The 20,692-nt window shown below is 48.2% G+C and overlaps 1 protein-coding gene across 2 annotated transcripts in view; it reads left to right on the top strand.

Moving 5' to 3' along the window:
- The window catches only part of LOC118393082 (homeobox protein cut-like 2), a 133,055-nt gene that overhangs the window by 51,329 nt on the left and 61,034 nt on the right, over positions 1 to 20,692 (top strand). For both annotated transcript variants that reach the window (XM_052461405.1, XM_052461406.1), the window contains exon 3: positions 3,772 to 3,819. In XM_052461405.1, coding sequence (XP_052317365.1) covers positions 3,772 to 3,819 — 48 coding nt within the window. The remainder of the gene's footprint in view (positions 1 to 3,771; positions 3,820 to 20,692) is intronic.

Raw genomic sequence — 20,692 nt, forward strand, 5'->3', positions numbered from 1 at the left:
TACCTCCTACACCCTGCCTCCTCCCTACCTCCTACACCCTGCCTCCTCCCTACCTCCTACACCCTGCCTCCTCCCTACCTCCTACACCCTGCCTCCTCCCTGCCTCCTACACCCTGGCTCCTCCCTACCTCCTACACCCTGGCTCCTCCCTACCTCCTACACCCTGCCTCCTCCCTACCTCCTACACCCTGCCTCCTCCCTACCTCCTACACCCTGCCTCCTTCCTACCCACAACACCCTGCCTCCTCCCTACCTCCTACACCCTGCCTCCTCCCTACCTCCTACACCCTGCCTCCTTCCTACCCACAACACCCTGCCTTCTTCCACCTCCTACACCCTGCCTCCTCCCTGCCTCCTACCGCCTGCCTCCTCCCTACACACTACACCCTGCCTCCTTCCTACCCACAACACCCTGCCTTCTTCCACCTCCTACACCCTGCCTCCTCCCTGCCTCCTTCCTACACACAACACCCTGCCTCCTCCCTGCCTCCTCCCTATCTCCTACACCCTGCCTCCTCCCTGCATCCTCCCTACCTCCTACCCCCTGCCTCCTCCCTACCTCCTACCCCCTGCCTCCTCCCTACCTCCTGCCTCCTTCCTACCCACTACACCCTGCCTCCTCCCTACCCACTACACCCCTGCCTCCTCCCTACACCCTGCCTCCTCCCTACCTCCTACACCCTGCCTCCTCCCTACCCACTACACCCTGCCTTCTCCTACCCCCTGCCTCCTCCCTACCCACTACACCCTCCCTGCCTCCTTCCTACCTCCTACACCCTGCCTCCTCCCTACCTCCTGCCTCCTCCCTACCCACTACACCCTGCCTCCTCCCTGTCTCCTGCCTCCTCCCTACCTCCTACACCCTGCCTCCTCCCTACCTCCTACCCCCTGCCTCCTCCCTACCTCCTACCCCCTGCCTCCTCCCTACCTCCTGCCCCCTGCCTCCTCCCTACCTCCTACCCCCTGCCTCCTCCCCTCCTACCTCCTCCTCCCTGCCCACCCCCTGCCTCCTCCCTACCTCCTGCCTCCTTCCTACCTCCTACCCCCTGCCTCCTTCCTACCTCCTACCCCCTGCCTCCTTCCTAACCCCTGCCTCCTTCCTACCTCCTACACCCTGCCTCCTCCCTACCTCCTACCTCCTGCCTCCTCCCTACCCACTACACCCTGCCTTCTCCTACCCCCTGCCTCCTCCCTACCCCCTGCCTCCTCCCTACCCCCTGCCTCCTCCCTACCCCCTGCCTCCTCCCTACCTCATACCCCCTGCCTCCTCCCTACCCACTACACCCTGCCTTCTCCTACCCCCTGCCTCCTCCCTACCCACTACACCCTGCCTCCTCCCTCCCTGCCTCCTTCCTACCTCCTTACCCCTGCCTCCTCCCTACCTCCTACCTCCTGCCTCCTCCCTACCCACTACACCCTGCCTCCTCCCTGTCTCCTGCCTCCTCCCTACCTCCTACACCCTGCCTCCTCCCTACCTCCTACCCCCTGCCTCCTGCCCCCTGCCTCCTACCCCTTGCCTCCTCCCTGCCTCCTACCCCCTGCCTCCTCCCTGCCTCCTACCCCCTGCCTCCTCCCTGCCTCCTACCCCTTGCCTCCTCCCTGCCTCCTACCCCCTGCCTCCTCCCTGCCTCCTACCCCTTGCCTCCTCCCTACCTCCTACCCCTTGCCTCCTCCCTGCCTCCTACCCCTTGACCTCCTCCCCCCCGCCCCTTCCCTACCTCCTCTCCCTGCCTCCTCCCCCTCCTGCCTCCTCCCCTCCCTGCCTCCTACCCCTTGCCTGCCTCCTGCCTCCTTGCCTCCTCCCTGCCTCCTGCCCCCTGCCTCCTCCCTGCCTCCTACCCCCTTGCCTCCTCCTGCCTCCTACCCCTCCCTGCCTCCTCCCCCTGCCTCCTCCCCCACTGCCTCCTACCCCTGCCTCCTGCCCCTACCCCTGCCTCCTCCCTACCTCCTCCCCTGCCTCCTCCCTGCCTCCTCCCTGCCTCCTACCCCTTGCCTCCTCCCTGCCTCCTCCCTACCCCTTGCCTCCTCCCTGCCTCCTACCCCCTTGCCTCCTCCTCCTACCTCCTCCCCTTGCCTCCTCCCCCTACCTCCTACCCCTTGCCTTCTCCCACCTCCTACCCCCCCCTGCCTCCTCCCCTACCCACTACCCCTGCCTCCTCCCTCCCTGCCTCCTTCCTCCTACTCCTCCACCCTGCCTCCTCCCTACCTCCTACCTCCTGCCTCCTCCCTACCCACTCCTGCCTCCTACCCCTCCCTGCCTCCTCCCCCTGCCTCTCCTGCCTCCTCCCTACCTCCTACCCCTGCCTCCTCCCTCCCTCCTGCCCCCCCCTGCCCCCTGCCCCCTCCCCCTTGCCTCCTACCCCTGCCTCCTCCTGCCTCCTACCCCCTGCCTCCTCCCCCCTGCCTCCTACCCCTTGCCTCCTCCCTGCCTCCTACCCCTTGCCTCCTCCCTGCCTCCTACCCCTTGCCTCCTCCCTGCCTCCTACCCCCCTCCTCCTGCCTCCTACCCCTTGCCTCCTCCTACCCCTTGCCTCCTCCCTGCCTCCTCCCTACCTCCTACCCCTTGCCTCCTCCCTGCCTCCTACCCCCCCTTGCCTCCTCCCTGCCTCCCTACCCCTTGCCTCCTCCTCCCCCCTTGCCTCCTCCTACCTCCCCCTTGCCTCCTCCCTGCCTCCTACCCCTTGCCTCCTCCCTGCCTCCTACCCCTTGCCTCCTCCTACCCCTTGCCTCCTCCCTACCTCCTACCCCTTGCCTCCTCCCTGCCTCCTACCCCTTGCCTCCTCCCTACCTCCTACCCCTTGCCTCCTCCCTACCTCCTACCCTTGCCTCCTCCCTACCTCCTACCCCTTGCCTCCTCCCTACCTCCTACCCCTTGCCTCCTCCCTACCTCCTACCCCTTGCCTCCTCCCTACCTCCTACCCCTTGCCTCCTCCCTACCTCCTACCCCTTGTCTGCTCCCTACCCTGCTATGAGTTCTGTGTGTCATTCTGTTCGTCTCTGCTCCACTAGGCAGACTGACTTGCTCAGTGTTTGAGCCCCGCTTACCTTTGTGCCTGGAATGATTTAGTTAATTTTATAATCCGCTTTAGTGCATATAATTTGCGCACAATGCTTGGGACAAGTCCGTCTTATTACCCCAACCCCCCTTCTCCAGGTATGTTAACATTTAAATTAAAATATGTGGTTTATAGTTAGGTGTTGTTTAAGGCCAGTGTATCTGCAGTACCACTAGGGTCACAGCCAGGGTTCCTAGGATCTCCCAGAGTCAGACTGCAGAGCCCCTATCCCTGGTTGAGAGTGTGGGAGAGTATGCTGTAATCTTGTCAGTATAATACAGGTGCAGATGGCAGGATCAGGTTGTCCACACAGGCAGCCCAATCCCTCTACCTGGGGCTCACTGAAAGCCAGGAGGAAGGGAGAAGCTGGAGTCTGAGCTAATACAAGCAGGAAATCCCCACTTACACTCCCCACTTTTAACCCCCCCTTCCTCCTCCACCTCCCTCCCTCGCAAATCAATCCAAACCAGGGACGTTGCTTCTTCTACTGAAATTTGGCTAAAGGAAAATACATCTGGGATCAAACAGCATTTGACAGTCTTCCTCATCTTAAAGTTGTCCATAAGTTAGTATATTCAATACCATTGAGACAAATTATAATACAAGGTGCAGTAGAAGTCTTCCCCTGTTCTCAACAGGGCAATTGGTCCCTAGTTAGATGGAGCTTCTACTGTCTCCAAAATGGTAAACCTTGGTTCTGCTTATCTGTATTCAGGAAGTGCGGGAGATGGTGGCTCCTGTCCTCAAGAGTTTCCAAGCCCAGGTGAGTTGACACCTCCTTGCCTATGTTTTGCCAGGGGGACTTTGACATGATTTACAGACACTTTACCAATTACATTCTGACACAAAGCACTGTAAGGATGGATGATAGGGTAGCAGGATAGAAATTCATGGCCAAGTGTAAGGAGGACCCAGTTTTCATGTTATGCTTATTGACTGATCCCTTTTCTGTCAAAGTGGAGTAGGTGCCATTAGATGATCAGATACTGTAGCTGATTGCTCATATTATCTTGGCTGAGACAAGCCCTCATTTCCTGTTGGGATTGTGCATTCTTAGTGCCCTCTCTGACGCTGCCACATTGAAAAAGTCATCTGATACCTAACAAGGCTCTGCTCTAGCCATTAAACCAAGGGCATAAATCACATTTGTGAGCTGCCTTATGGTACACAAAGTAGAGGCATATTGAAATGATACTGCAAATAATGTTTCCAGTCTCCCTCTCTCTCCTCAACTCACCATTTTGAAAGGTAACCTGAAAGCTGGATCACTAAATATGATAACTCCATGGATTGTTTGGTTCTCATTTATTATCATAGTCTACTTGTTTTAAAAAAAAGTTTTGTAAATAGCTAGGCCAAAGCAGCAGTCTGTTTTGGCTGGAGTTATTGTATTCAATGCTGCTGCTATGTAAGGTTGATGTCAAGGCCAATTGAATGGCTGTGACCTCAAAGGCACAGACACAAAACTATCAAAAGGGCCCTGCCATATCTTTGTTGTGCAAACATGCAGTAAAAATATTTGAAAGTATTACGAAAGTACTTTTTGGGGGTATCTGTACTTTACTATTTATATTTTTGACAAGTTACTTTTACTTCACTACATTCCTAAAGAAAATGATGTACTTTTTACTCCATACATTTTCCCTGACACCCAAAATTCACACACTTGTCAAGAGAACATCTCTGGTCATCCTTACTGCCTCTGATCTGGCGGATTCACTAAACAATGTGAGTTTTGGAGCGTGCCCCTCGCTATCGGTCCATTTTAAAAAAACAAGAAAACGGTGCTGTCTGGTTTGCTTAATATAAGGAATTTGAAATTATTTCTTATTTTACTTTTAATAGTTAAGTATATTTTAGCAATTACATTTACTTTTGATACTTGAGTAAGTCTGAAATGATCTGGTTTAGAATATACTTAAGTAGAATTTTATTGGGTGACTTACTTGAGTCCTTTTCTATTAAGCTATCTTTACTTTTACTCAAGTAAGACAATTGAGTACTTTTTCTACCACTGCAAACATTAAGCTAGGGGATTCATTTGAGCACTATTGATGTTTGACAACAGGGAATATAGATGTTTAGAAAGTAAATAAAGTAGATGACTGATAATTAAATATAATATTAACGTTTTCTCCAGAGGTATCGGTCTTGAAGGATGCAAGGTCTTCACTGTTACTTTGGATCTCTCTTATCAAACTTCCATATGTATAGAACACAGATTTGAAAAGTAAAATATACTAATGTACATGCAATCAATCTCACTATGCATAATCATAAATGAATGAAACCCCTTGTGTTTTCTGGTACATTTTGACCTTCCTGCTTAATGTCAAACAGCTTGCGGAGGCTTGTGAACTTTACCCACAGTAGTCAGCCAGGTCTTAGAGTAAAGCTGTGGGAGTTATACCTGCTGCTTCAGGGGTGAAATACAGTAAGGAGGAGGTGTAGTTGCAGGAGCTTGTTTGGCTGTGTGTTTTGGGATACACTGAAACTCCCCTACAGCTGTACCGTAAAGGTGGAGTTTGAGCCAGAAGTGTGTGTGTGTGTGTCTATATGAGAGGCACACAAACACACACTGAGGCTCGGAGGAATCCCTCTTGGTATTTGGATCCTCATCATGCCACTTTTAAAAGAGAAGTCTCTGCCTTTGAAGTGTTTGCGACATGACAGGTTCTCTTTCTTTTCTGTTTCATTTCAATGTACCCCTCCCACTTTTTCTCTCTTCCCTCGTCCGATCCTGACTTCTAATTATCGCTAACCAGGCGACTGATTAGAAACACGTCGACAACGACCTAGTTTCTACAGCGCTGAAGTACCACAAAGGGTTAATCCCAGAGCTGGTGGCTGTCATTGGTCGCGTCCCTCCTTCTTCTCCTTCTTTTTCATTCCTCTTCTCTTTCCTTCCCTGGAAGTTTGCTAATGAGGTCCCGTCAGAGCTGGGGAGAGGTGTTAATTTGGCCTTGTGAAGTGGGAAGGAGATTAAGGACAGTGAGGAGTTTACAGCTTAAAATACATCACTGTCCTTATTAATCCACTGGGCCCTGGGAGACCAGCGTTTTTGGTTTTTATAATGAACACTGTCTTATAATGAAGGTAATTTTAATAAAATGTACTGCAGTGACAGATGAGATGGTACGTGTCTCCATGGTCTCCGGCACACCTTTGGGGCTGGGGGATATGACAGTTATTTCTCAAATAACCGATGTCAGGAGAGAGAGGCCTTTTGGACTGAGACTGAGCCTCTCTGCTCCACACGCTGTTCACACAACTTTCACACAACCTTCCACTGTTCACACAACTTTCACACAACCTTCCACTGTTCACACGACTTTAACACAACCTTCCACTGTTCACACGACTTTCACACAACCTTCCACTGTTCACACAACTTTCACACAACCTTCCACTGTTCACACAACTTTCACACAACTTTCACACAACCTTCCACTGTTCACACAACTTTCACACAACCTTCCATTGCAATCTGACTGTACGGTATTGCAGACTCCACCAAGGATCCAAGAGGCAATTTATACCTCTCTCTCATTCTAGAGTGTAAATCCCCCTGAGGTCTCATATTCTCAACAAAAAACTGTGACGGAATTCTGGAATCTGTTGGCTGTGGATTCCTGTGTGGCTAGATTCATCTTCATACAGCTAGATACTGTAGATGCCATATATAGTAGATACTGGCTCTGTATTGGGATGTCAGGCCAAAATGAACCAGTCATTTAATTTTCCCCCTCTTCACTTGATGTCGTTCGGCAGCCTACTCAGAAAAAGAAAACAGCATCCCGGGCTCCTAATTACGGAAACTTGCTTTACAATGATAATCCGAGGAGTAATTTAGCGTGCACAATGAGAGCTGTGGTGCTTGAGTTGCGCAGATGGAGAATCTGATAAATAGTTTGTAACGTGTAATTAGTGGCTCTGCCGGTTACATGCCATTAACCCCTCGAGCTCGGGAATCATTATTGGCCCTCATTATCAGCCAGAAAGGTACAATGGAGCTGACTAGACATCCAAACCATCAAACAGCTTTTAACACACTGCTGACTGGGGGTTGGGGTTGGATGGTGGACACCTGTCTTTGATTCTAACTGTGCCATCTCTTCCCCTGAGGTTGTGGTGATGTTATTCATGCTCTAGTAGTAAATTACATTTACAGAAAGGAGATAATCCTACATCTCTTTAAGTCAATAGCAGATACAGTGATTTTCTCTATTTTTGCATATGCTTGATACTAAATGTTATCAGATCGTCATCCAAAACCTAGTATTAAATAAAGGGAACCTGAGTTTTTATTTAATTAATTAACAAAGTTACGCAACACCCAATTCCCCTGTGTGAGAAAGTACTTGCCCCCTTACACTCAATAACTTGTGCCAAAATTGGCTGCAAAGACTGCAACCAAATGCTTCCTATAGTTGTTGAACAGTTTCACATCGCTGTGGAGGAATTTTGGCCCACTCTTGCATACAGAACTGCTTTAACTCAGCAACATTAATGGGCTTTCAAGCATGAACTGCCTGTTTTAAGTCCTGCCACAACATCTCAATTGGGATTAGGTCTGGACTTTGACGAGACCATTCCAAAACTTTACATTTGTTGCTTTGTAGCCATTTAGATTTTTAGCCATGTAGACTTGATTGTGTGTTTTGGATTATTGTCTTGTTGCATGACCCAGCTGCACTTCAGCTCACAGACAGATAGCCTGCCCTTCTCCTGTAGAATTATCTGATACAGAACAGAATTCATGAATCCTTCTATTAAGGCATGTCGTCCAGGTCCTGAGGCAGCAAAGCATCCTCAAACCATCACACTACTAATGTTATCACCATGCTTGACTGTTGGTATGAGGTTCTTACTGTGGAATGCAGTGTTTGCGACCCATGTCATCCAAAAAGTTGACTCAAGTTTGCCCAGCACCTGGAAGCACATTGCCCAGCACCTGGAAGCACATCTAGACTCTTGGAAGAATGTTATATGGACAGATGATTCAAAGGTATAACTTTTTGGATGACATGGGTCCCATTTATGCCTGGCGAAGACCAAACCCTGCATTCCACGGTAAGAAAATCAGTGTGCAAATGGTGTGCCCACTATTTGTCTCATGCAGCATTACACATCTACAAATATAATTGATGAGGCTGTTGATTGTGGAATGTTGTCCCACTCCTCTTCAATGGCTATGCGAAGTTTCTGGATATTGGCGGGAACTGGAACATGCTGTCGGACATGTCGATCCAGAGCATCCCAAACATGCTCAATGGGTGACATGTCTGAGTATGCAGGCCATGGAAGAACTGGGACATGTTCAGCTTCCAGCAATTGTGTACAGGTCCTTGCGACATGGGGCCGTGCATTATCATGCTGAAACATGAGGTGATGACGGCAGATGAATGGCACGACAATGGGCATCAGGATCTCGTCGTGGTATCTCTGTGCACATTTTCCCACTAAAGTCAGTTACGAGGCCGAACTGCAGTCAGGTCAAGACCCTGATGAGGACGACGAGTATGCAGATGAGCTTCCCTGAGATGGTTTCTGTGCAGAAATTATTTGGTTGTGCAAACCCACAGTTTCATCAGCTGTCCGGGTGGCTGGTCTCAGACGATCCCGCAGGTGAAGAAGCCGGATGTGGAGGTCCTGGGCTGGCTTGGTTACTCGTAGTCTGCGGTTGTGAGGCTGGTTGGATGTAATGCCAAATTCTCTAAAACGGCGTTGGAGGCCACTTATGGTAGAGCAATGAACATTCAATTCTCTGGCAACAGGTCTGGTTGACATGCCTGCAGTCAGCATTCCTGCTGTCAGCTTCTTGATAAGCCACACATGTTAGGTGGATGGATTATCTTGGCAAAGGAGAAATGCTCACTAACAGGGATGTAAACAAATTTGTGCACAACATTTTAGAGAAATAAGCTTTTTGTGCGTATGGAAAAATGTGGAGATCTTTTATTTTCGGCTCACAAAACGTGGGACCAACACTACATGTTAAGTTTATATTTTTGTTCAGTGTAGATGTGGTTTTAATTCAAGCTCCATTAATAATCATGCTATGTATGTACATTTCAATGCTTTCCAATCACGGTAGACTTCGGAAGTACTGAATGTATCAGCTGATATGAAACTAATGTCCTGCAGAGACACCAGTCTATCAGTCCCCTGTTGCAGACCTGCCATGAACCCTGAGCCCAGAGCCTGAACCCATACAGAGCAGAGCAGGCAGCATTGCCGCTAGCTAGGTAGATACAGTCTTTGATCATCCATCGAGAGGACACCAGTCCTTCCTGTTTTTGATTAATTCCTGAAGGAAATTATAATTTGTCTTGAAGGTCTAAATATGTTATGAATAGTGGAATGAATCAAAGAGTAAAGAATGATGGTTCATTATGGCACTGTGATAAAAGGCGGTGTGTGTTATGACACTGGTTTCCTCCTTGTCATTACGAGAGGCTTCATAATTACTTTTCTGCACAAAAAAGCTCCTGGCTGTCCTGCTGGTGGCAAGAGCACCGCGGCGGTGAGTCTAACGGTCATAAAGCTTTTCCTTGTCTAATTGTCAGTGGGGCCCTATGGCACTTTCATAGATGAGGGACTGTGCCGTTTGTGAAATACAGTGGTGATGCTCCCGCTTTAACGACTCAATGAAGACAGATCTTCATTATGGACTAAATTGGTTGGTTATTAGGGGCATATAGGCTGATCAGATGGGTATCATGGGTTGATGGGTTTGGATTCGTTCGTAGAGTCCTCATCTCAATGCAGTTGTCTGTAAAGGTGAGGTTTGGAACAGTGTTGAAGCTGTCACTAAGTACAGTACAGCACAATTTGATACCTAGAAACTCTCCTCACTAAAATTCCACATTCACATATCTCCAGAACATCTGCATTAAGATGTAGCTGTGAGATACGAGATATCTCTGGATCTGACTCACTCCAACTCTGTGTTGCTGGATCTATCCCTCTCAACCATGTCTATTGTCATGCCTGTGTGCTGAGCTGCTGAGGTGGTTCTAATGCTGTCTCTGTCTGCTGTCTGTCTCAGGCTCATTGAGCCAGTCAGCCTAGGCCCATACAGGAACTCCAGGCCATTAGGTATGAACAGCACACACCACACCTCCAACCTATTGTTGGGAATCTAATGGACTGCAGGGGCCATGTAAACCAGTGACACTCTCACTCTCTAGCTCTCTCTCTCTCCCTCTCTCCCTCTTGCTATCTCTCTCCCCCCTCTCTTTCTTTCTCTCTCTCCCTGTCTCCTGGTTTATCACTTGTGTCATCTACATTGGGAAGAGTGTGGGGTTCTCTGCACCAATAGGAGCTCACATTTAAGGCCCCCCACCAGAGGCAGCAATAGTGCTCCCATTAAGGACATACTGTACTGTATTTGTTTTGTCTCTTTGATTTTTTATTAACATCATTAGTATAGCTACATTACAGTAGCTGGTAGAGCAAGAGAACACGTTATTCAGTCAAATCACATTTATTTACCAGAGGTTCTTGGGTTAGACATAATAACATAATGTCCCTCAGCCCAGTTCATCCATGCAGTCTGTCCTGCGGAACCGTCTTCTCTCTCTGCTGCTGCCTTTGACACTGGTCACAATTAGTGCTGCTGCTCTGCTAATTTGAAGTCCATACACAGAGACAAGGGAGTCGGGACATGTCACAGAAGATTAAACCCAGAGTGAATACACAAAGCTATATGACTGTTCCAGACTTGTCTCATCCTTCTTGACTGATGTTTTGACTGGGTTGTGTTTGGGCTGGAATCCCTCATCCTCCATCAGACCCCCAGCGTTAGTCTCATTACACGTCTCAGGGTTGTGTGTGAGGATGCGTTGGGATGTGGTTGTGTTTCAGTGTGTTTGTTTTCCTGTACTGACGGATGCCCTGTCTACACATCCCAGTTGGAGACATTCATCATTATGGGAGCGTGTTTAGATATAGGGATGCACACCAGGTAAAGAGAGAGAGGCGTGATGTTATAAATAGGCACTTGCCTCTCTAGCCATGTGGAATTGATGAGTTTTAGCACATTGTGCTCTGCGGTGCTAGGTTTAATTTCCACAGTCCTGACAGCACTAACCTCTGAGCCAAGAGACTTCATATCTGAGTAATGCTGCTGTGCAAATGTTAGCCATGTTTGACGACGGTGATGTGCTGCTGTTATTGGGCATCCGACTGCCCATACATCCACTCTCTGTAAACCTCCCACCACCTTAACAGCCACTCCTCAGACTCCTTTACTCACCCCTTGATAAACAGGCAATCTTTGAAAGAACCACAGTAACTCTCTCCTCTCATCTAACAGGCAGTCTCTGAGACACCTAACTCCAGCCCCAGCTCCAGCCTGAAATGGTCAACTGACTTGTTATGAGACAGGCGTTAGGCTCCCCAAGGGATCCCAGTCTGAGAGCAAAGCAGAGTAAAGCAGTTGTGTTCTTGGGATGTTCTGAATCCTAGCTGGCTCCCTCTCCGCTGCTGGCAAGTGCACAGTCGAATTAGCCAATAAAAATGTGTGAAATCGGTGGCTCTGTTCCGGCGAGGACATGCCAGGAGAAATAAACGTCAGCACTTGTACAACCAGGAAAACCCCATGTGAGGAAGAAAAGGCAGAACAGGGGAGCTGCTCCGCCAATTCCGCGACGTGAGGCTGTGATTTCAGGACCAAAGTCAGTGCTACATAGCCACTGAGCCCAAGACCCAGTCAGTCACAGACGCAGATGCAGTCAGAGACGGAGAGCAAATCTTCTTACAGCTACCACAGATACACAGCTAGAGATCAAACCAGTTGCAGTGTAGTCACATACAGAACATGGGCTGCTGTCAGAAGACGAGGTCCTCCCATGTGGTGTTGAAGAGATTTTAATTCTGTTTGTCTGTTCCCCTGCAGAAGTCTGTATCCTGTAGTTTTCATTTCACATTATGTTGGACTGTGAAGTTTAATTTCAGCAGAATCTAAACACACTAATTAAATATCACAACTTTTCTGAAGAAGGCACTCCTAAAGGTACCTGAAATTTTAATTTAGACTTCAAAAGAAGCCAAGACTTTAAAGTAAATCTATTGTTTTTCATTTAGACTTTCTTGTGAAAGCACCGCTGTATGTAGTTTGATTGATCTGGTAATTAAAATATGCAGAGAGGGAAAAATATTAACTGCTTGTTTTAGAAAACAGCCAACACTTTTTCAGCACAGATAATTACATTTCACACATTGATGTTCTTTACACAGCATTCATCGGTCTCATTATTTTTCCATTTTCATCTTTCTGGTGGGAGATCGATAGATTGATAAAATGATGGAGCATATCTTAAATAATGTAAAGGAGAGAAGTTGGGCTCACTTTGCGGCTGGCTAAGTGCTTGAACTTTTATTCTCCTTTGAAATGATGTTTAATATCCCATGAAGGTACTGTGGACTTCACAATGCTACCGTCTTTACTTAATCAATATAATTCAAGGGGTTAAGTCATTTATTTTCATTTTTGCTTTCCCTGTAAAGCAAATGTGGAGTTCTGCTGACACTTGTCAGGGCTAATATATAAAACTATAAAGAAACTGGCAATTCGAAGAAAGACCTGCGTAAATTAGGCCAATTAGTACCTAGGGAACATTTGGCTAGGAGAGAGAGCAGCTCAAAATGTCCCACAGACTACCGTTGGGTCCTATTGTTTACAATGTGACCTGACAGTTTGGGTCTCTTCCATTTCGGATTAACTACAGTACTAATTAACATGGAAGGAACTCTACTGCAGAGGTAGACAAATGTGCATTAAGAGAAAAGCAACCCATGTATAGTTTTAATTGAAGTTTTTTTTTCCTTCTACATGCTGTCTAATGTGATTCTTACAGATCCATTTGCACTATTCTGATGCTACTTTTTACGATTGCATCTCCCAAACCCGGGTACCACAGAGCTCTTTGCCTTTCCCACAAACAGATATGTGTGTGTTCAACTCCCCACTGTAGCTCCCCTGTGTGTCTCTTCCCTTCATCCCTCTGTTTCATCAGAGAGAAGTAAAGTGGCAATGGTGGCCTGAAGAAGAGCGAGTGAGAGAGAGTGCAAGAGCGTAAAAACACATCTTCAATTAAAGCCGCAACTCTGCATCTCCCTGTGATTCTGCTTCTATTGCCGAGTTCCGTCCCTTTTAATTGGGTCTCCATGGAGTAGTGTGAGTTCCCGCTCCTTCAGCCTGATGGGCCCAGCCTGGAGAGGGGCTGCTGGGACAGCCAAGGGGAACAGCTGCTGATGTCGGGGCCCTGCCACTGACACTGGGAGAGTGATGGAGGACTGGGGGAGTCAGCTGGATCTGGATGGAAAGGGGGGGACACACTGGTACAGGGGGCGTGGCCATGTATCACTCTTTACAGATGGCCTAGGTTATCCACTCTGTCAGAGACACAGAGCTGCATTAAAGCACAATAACTGATTCAGTGTGTGGCGTGAACTGGTGTGCTGTATGCACACTATTCTGTCTTTGTCAATGTCATTTGCGTGCGTACATGGATGTGTGTGTGTGTGTGTGTGTGTGTGTGTGTGTGTGTGTGTGTGTGTGTGTGTGTGTGTGTGTGTGTGTGTGTGTGTGTGTGTGTGTGTGTGTCTAGCGAGACCCATGAAGAATGGCTGGAGGTGCTGTGAGATTCTGTGATGTCTTTTTTATGATCTCATATTGAGACCAATCTCTGTCCCTTCACCTGAAGGACAGCCAGCAATTCCCCAACTAAATTAGCCAGCATATGGGAGCAGGCTTCTACAGGCTCCCTTTAATACATGCTTTAGACACACACATGCTCATACACACTCACAAACACACTCCCTCATGGGCACATACACATGTGTATTCTCAATCTGCCCTCTCCTTCTCCACTTTTCTTTCATAATTTTCCTTGTTTGTTGTGAAAGATGGGGCGGGAGGGTTGGGTTGTAATTGCAGGCATTGTCTGATGGTGCCCCTGTTGGACAGGGCTGGAGACCCCAGCCTGGTGGAGTGTGTGACTGTGATTTCCACGGACACTGCCTATCAAGCCTGGCCATGGATACCATACTTACTCTGTGTGTGTGTGGTGTTTGCTTCCTGAAGCCATCTCTAGAAGAGTACCGTTACATTTCGCCCATGAGGCTGTGGGCAGGAGGCAAATGTGCATTTCTCTTCCACCAGTCTTCACTAATTAAACTTTTTTGTAAAGGCTGGTTTTCCACTCATGGAGGATGCTTCCTCTCTTTCTAATGAGGCAGAGCCTGAAATATCAGTTGGGCTAGCTAGCGTTTAGAACTATGACATCCCGTGTGAAAACCTCCCCAAATCAGTGGCTGCAGCCGTGCGTCTGGTTGCTTTATTTATACCCCGGGTGGAATTGTACACTCTGAGCATATGGAGGCTTACGTAACCCATGACAGCCAGTAGGAGCTCAGTCAGGAAACTCTGATATAAAGCTTCCTGAAAGGTTGCTTTATTAGATTCAATTCATGATGGATCTCCTGTAGCCTAAACAGTGTATATTTTTCATTATGCTCACATGCTTATTAGAAACTCATTTTGAACAATATGATTAACCTTCTATCCTCTGTAGCTCAGTATTCCTCAGTAAGGGCTGATTTCTCCTTATTTTCAGTGTGACACTCATCCCATGTGCTCTCATCCCATGTGCCCAACATTAACCCCAGATCTGAACCACTTTTGACCTGTAACATAATAAGCTGCTCATTACAGTCATGACACCAAACTCCTGGCAGAGCCCATTTCGTTTTGCAGCTTTTAGAACAGTCTTGGCACTGGGGCGCATGGGCTTTAGGCACGCAGGAGGTCCCATTTAGGAGGGAGGGCGAGCCATGGCCATTCAGGAGGGAGGGGCGAGCCATGGCCATTTAGGAGGGAGGGCGAGCCATGGCCATTTAGGAGGGAGGGGCAAGCCATGGCCATTTAGGAGGGAGGGGCGAGCCATGGCCGTTCGGGAGGGAGGGGCGAGCCATGGCCGTTCGGGAGGGAGGGGCGAGCCATGGCCGTTCGGGAGGGAGGGGCGAGCCATGGCCGTTCGGGAGGGAGGGGCGAGCCATGGCCATTTAGGAGGGAGGGGCGAGCCATGGCCGTTCGGGAGGGGGGGGCGAGCCATGGCCGTTCGGGAGGGAGGGGCGAGCCATGGCCGTTCGGGAGGGAGGGGCGAGCCATGGCCGTTCGGGAGGGAGGGGCGAGCCATGGCCGTTCGGGAGGGAGGGGCGAGCCATGGCCGTTCGGGAGGGAGGGGCGAGCCATGGCCAGCCCTCTCACAGAGCGAGAGGGAGTGTGTGTTATTGTGCCCCCCCACCACCACCAGACTGCTGATTTACGCTGCTGAAATGGACTGCCACAAACTGGGCTCTTAAGCCTCTAAATGATCCTCAGGTCAGCGGCTAAAAGACTTTATGTACTGATATGACAGTTACTCCAGTTTTTTGGGGAGAATCTTGGCTCACCTCTGAAAGCAGTGCACTGTATAACATTTTCTTTTAAAGTGTCATCTAATTTTCTCCAATATATATAGTATTGAGAAGCACCCCTAGGGTACATGCACATACACACCTTGTAAATATTGCTATTTGTCCTTACCTGGTTCTAATTATAGTGTGTCAAATCAAATCAAATCACATTTATTTATATAGCCCTTCGTACATCAGCTGATATCTCAAAGTGCTGTACAGAAACCCAGCCTAAAACCCCAAACAGCAAACAATGCAGGTGTAGAAGCACGGTGGCTAGGAAAAACTCCCTAGAAAGGCCAAAACCGAGGAAGAAACCTAGAGAGGAACCAGGCTGTGTGGGGTGGCCAGTCCTCTTCTGGCTGTGCCGGGTGGAGATTATAACATGGCCAAGATGTTCAAATGTTCATAAATGACCAGCATGGTCGAATAATAATAAGGCAGAACAGTTGAAACTGGAGCAGCAGCACAGTCAGGTGGACTGGGGACAGCAAGGAGTCATCATGTCAGGTCGTCCTGGGGCACGGTCCTTGGGCTCAGGTCCTCCGAGAGAGAGAAAGAGAGAATTAGAGAGAGCATATGTCGGGTGGCCAGTCCTCTTCTGGCTGTGCCGGGTGGAGATTATAACAGAACATGGCCAAGATGTTCAAATGTTCATAAATGACCAGCATGGTCAAATAATAGTAAGGCAGAACAGTTGAAACTGGAGCAGCAGCATGGCCAGGTGGACTGGGGACAGCAAGGAGTCATCATGTCAGGTAGTCCTGGGGCATGGTCCTAGGGCTCAGGTCAGTTGAAACTGGAGCAGCAGCATGGCCAGGTGGACTGGGGACAGCAAGGAGTCATCATGTCAGGTAGTCCTGGGGCATGGTCCTAGGGCTCAGGTCAGTTGAAACTGGAGCAGCAGCATGGCCAGGTGGACTGGGGACAGCAAGGAGTCATCATGTCAGGTAGTCCTGGGGCATGGTCCTAGGGCTCAGGTCCTCCGAGAGAGAGATTCACACAGGACACCGAATAGGACAGGAGAAGTACTCCAGATATAACAAACTGACCCTAGCCCCCCGACACATAAACTACTGCAGCATAAATACTGGAGGCTGAGACAGGAGGGGTCAGGAGACACTGTGGCCCCATCCGAGGACACCCCCGGACAGGGCCAAACAGGAAGGATATAACCCCACCCACTTTGCCAAAGCACAGCCCCCACACCACTAGAGGAATATCTTCAACCACCAACTTACCATCCTGAGACAAGGCTGAGTATAGCCCACAAAGATCTCCGCCCATGCACAACCCAAGGGGGGGGGGGGGCGCCAACCCAGACAGGATGACCACAACAGTGAATCAACCCACTCAGGTGACGCACCCCCTGCAGGGACGGCATGAGAGAGCCCCAGTAAGCCAGTGACTGTAACCAGTGTCCCCTGTAATAGGGTTAGAGGCAGAGAATCCCAGTGGAAAGAGGGGAACCGGCCAGGCAGAGACAGCAAGGGCGGTTCGTTGCTCCAGAGCCTTTCCGTTCACCCTCCCACTCCTGGGCCAGACTACACTCAATCATATGACCCACTGAAGAGATGAGTCTTCAGTAAAGACTTAAAGGTTGAGACCGAGTTTGCGTCTCTGACATGGGTAGGCAGACCGTTCCATAAAAATGGAGCTCTATAGGAGAAAGCCCTGCCTCCAGCTGTTTGCTTAGAAATTCTAGGGACAATTAGGAGGCCTGCGTCTTGTGACCGTAGCGTACGTGTAGGTATGTACGGCAGGACCAAATCAGAGAGATGGGTAGGAGCAAGCCCATGTAATGCTTTGTAGGTTAGCAGTAAAACCTTGAAATCAGCCCTTGCTTTGACAGGAAGCCAGTGTAGAGAGGCTAGCACTGGAGTAATATGATCACATTTTTTGGTTCTAGTCAGGATTCTAGCAGCCGTATTTAGCACTAACTGAAGTTTATTTAGTGCTTTATCCGGGTAGCCGGAAAGTAGAGCATTGCAGTAGTCTAACCTAGAAGTGACAAAAGCATGGATTAATTTTTCTGCATCATTTTTGGACAGAAAGTTTCTGATTTTTGCAATATTACGTAGATGGAAAAAAGCTGTCCTCGAAATGGTCTTGATATGTTCTTCAAAAGAGAGATCAGGGTCCAGAGTAACGCCGAGGTCCTTCACAGTTTTATTTGAGACGACTGTACAACCATTAAGATTAATTGTCAGATTCAACAGAAGATCTCTTTGTTTCTTGGGACCTAGAACAAGCATCTCTGTTTTGTCCGAGTTTAATAGTAGAACGTTTGCAGCCATCCACTTCCTTATGTCTGAAACACATGCTTCTAGCGAGGGCAATTTTGGGGCTTCACCATGTTTCATTGAAATGTACAGCTGTGTGTCATCCGCATAGCAGTGAAAGTTAACATTATGTTTTCGAATAACATCCCCAAGAGGTAAAATGTATAGTGAAAACAATAGTGGTCCTAAAACAGAACCTTGAGGAACACCGAAATTTACAGTTGATTTGTCAGAGGACAAACCATTCACAGAGACAAACTGATATCTTTCCGACAGATAAGATCTAAACCAGGCCAGAACATGTCCGTGTAGACCAATTTGGGTTTCCAATCTCTCCAAAAGAATGTGGTGATCGATGGTTTTAAAAGCAGCACTAAGGTCTAAGAGCACGAGGACAGATGCAGAGCCTCGGTCCGATGCCATTAAAATGTCATTTACCACCTTCACAAGTGCCGTCTCAGTTGTGCAGACTCAGGACAACTGAGGTTTGTAGGAATACGCAGGTTTAAAGAGGAGTCCGTAATTTGCTTTCTAATAATTATAATATTTTCCTCAAAGAAGTTCATGAATTTATCACTGCTAAAGTGAAAGTCATCCTCTCTTGGGGAATGCTGCTTTTTAGTTAGCTTTGCGACAGTATCAAAAAGGAATTTCGGATTGTTCTTATTTTCCTCAATTAAGTTAGAAAAATAGGATGATCGAGCAGCAGTAAGGGCTCTTCGGTACTGCACGGTACCGTCTTTCCAAGCTAGTCAGAAGACTTCCAGTTTGGTGTGGCGCCATTTCCGTTCCAATTTTCTGGAAGCTTGCTTCAGAGCTCGGGTATTTTCTGTGTACCAGGGAGCTAGTTTATTATGAGAAATGTTTTGGGTGCATGGGTGCAACTGCATCTAGGGTATTGCGCAAGGTTAAATCGAGATCCTCAGTTAGGTGGTTAACTGATTTTTGTCCTCTGGCGTCCTTGGGTAGGCAGAGGGAGTCTGGAAGGGCATCAAGGAATCTTTGTGTTGTCTGTGAATTTATAGCACGACTTTTGATGGTCCTTGGTTGGGGTCTGAGCAGATTATTTGTTGCAATTGCAAACGTAATAAAATGGTGGTCCGATAGTCCAGGATTATGAGGAAAAACATTAAGATCCACAACATTTATTCCATGGGACAAAACTAGGTCCAGCGTATGACTGTGACAGTGAGTGGGTCCAGAGACATGTTGGACAAAACCCACTGAGTCGATGATGGCTCCGAAAGCCTTTTGGAGTGGGTCTGTGGACTTTTCCATGTGAATATTAAAGTCACCAAAGATTAGAATATTATCTGCTATGACTACAAGGTCCGATGGCAACTCAGTGAGAAACGCTGTATATGGCCCAGGAGGCCTGTAAACAGTAGCTATAAAAAGTGATTGAGTAGGCTGCATAGATTTCATGACTAGAAGCTCAAAAGACGAAAACGTCATTTTTTTTTTGTAAATTGAAATTTGCTATCGTAAATGTTAGCAACACCTCCGCCTTTGCAGGATGCACGGGGGATATGGTCACTAGTGTAGCCAGGAGGTGAGGCCTCATTTAACACAGTAAATTCATCAGGCTTAAGCCATGTTTCAGTCAGGCCAATCACATCAAGATTATGATCAGTGATTAGTTCATTGACTATAATTGCCTTTGAAGTAAGGGATCTAACATTTAAGTAGCCCTATTTTGAGATGTGAGGTATCATGATCTCTTTCAGTAATGACAGGAATGGAGGTGGTCTTTATCCTAGTGAGATTGCTAAGGCGAACACCGCCATGTTTAGTTTTGCCCAACCTAGGTCGAGGCACAGACACGGTCTCAATGGTGATAGCTGAGCTGACTACACTGACTGTGCTGGTGGCAGACTCCACTATGCTGGCAGGCTGGCTAACAGCCTGCTGCCTGGCCTGCACCCTATTTCATTGTGGAGCTAGAGGAGTTAGAGCCCTGTCTATGTTGGTAGATAAGATGAGAGCACCCCTCCAGCTAGGATGGAGTCCGTCACTCCTCAGCAGGTCAGGCTTGTAGTGTATGATGGCTTGTAGTGTATGATGGCACACCTTCACGGAGCCAACAGTGATCTGTCATTGACAGGCCCACAGAGCTCCATGCTCACTGTGAAAGGGAGTGATATCTCTCTGTAAAATATGTATGACATCAAAAAGCCTTAAAGGTTATTACAAATGAATAATGAGTAGTGGGGCGAGAGCAGTAATGTTTAATTTAACATGCACCAATATAGAGCTGGACTGGCTCCCAGCAGTGGTAACTTGCCTGTTGGCCTGGCTGGCCCATACTGCCTGTCTGCCTGCCTGTTTGTCTGCCTGTCTATTTGTCTGTCTGCTAGGAACATGGGCTCCGACACACACGTTCTTAAATGAACATTCATGTTCAGTAGTCTGTATGAATGATCATACATTTGGTTTCCTTGAATAGACTCGATCTAGGTCTATACTAACAGCATATTTGATACACACAAGCACAGGCTTCAGTAGCATCTTCCTCAAATCCTCTGTAGGTTACAAGACAGAGAAAAGCTCTCTCTCTCTCTCTCTCTCCCAGTATTTCTCTGAAGTAACTTGAATCATGTCTCTGAACAGCTCACGTTAATGTCTTAAGACACTGTACAAAATTGCCTTGTTTATGCCTGTAATGTAACCTGTCTGTTCCAGTGTCGCTCATTCTCAGTGAAACCGGCGACGGTGGCAGCCGAGTCTGGAGTGAATTTGCCGGGCGACTACCTGGGAAACAACAGTCATTAATTATGTAAAAATCTTCTCACAATGGGAGCAGAGATCAGCATACAACTGCAGTTCCGGCTCATATTAGAGTCACTGTACTCTACAATAAGCCCTTGCTGCCTGGGGCGCTGTGGAGGG

Source organism: Oncorhynchus keta, chromosome 14 (assembly GCF_023373465.1).
Source record: "Oncorhynchus keta strain PuntledgeMale-10-30-2019 chromosome 14, Oket_V2, whole genome shotgun sequence".
NCBI classification, from domain to species: domain Eukaryota; kingdom Metazoa; phylum Chordata; class Actinopteri; order Salmoniformes; family Salmonidae; genus Oncorhynchus; species Oncorhynchus keta.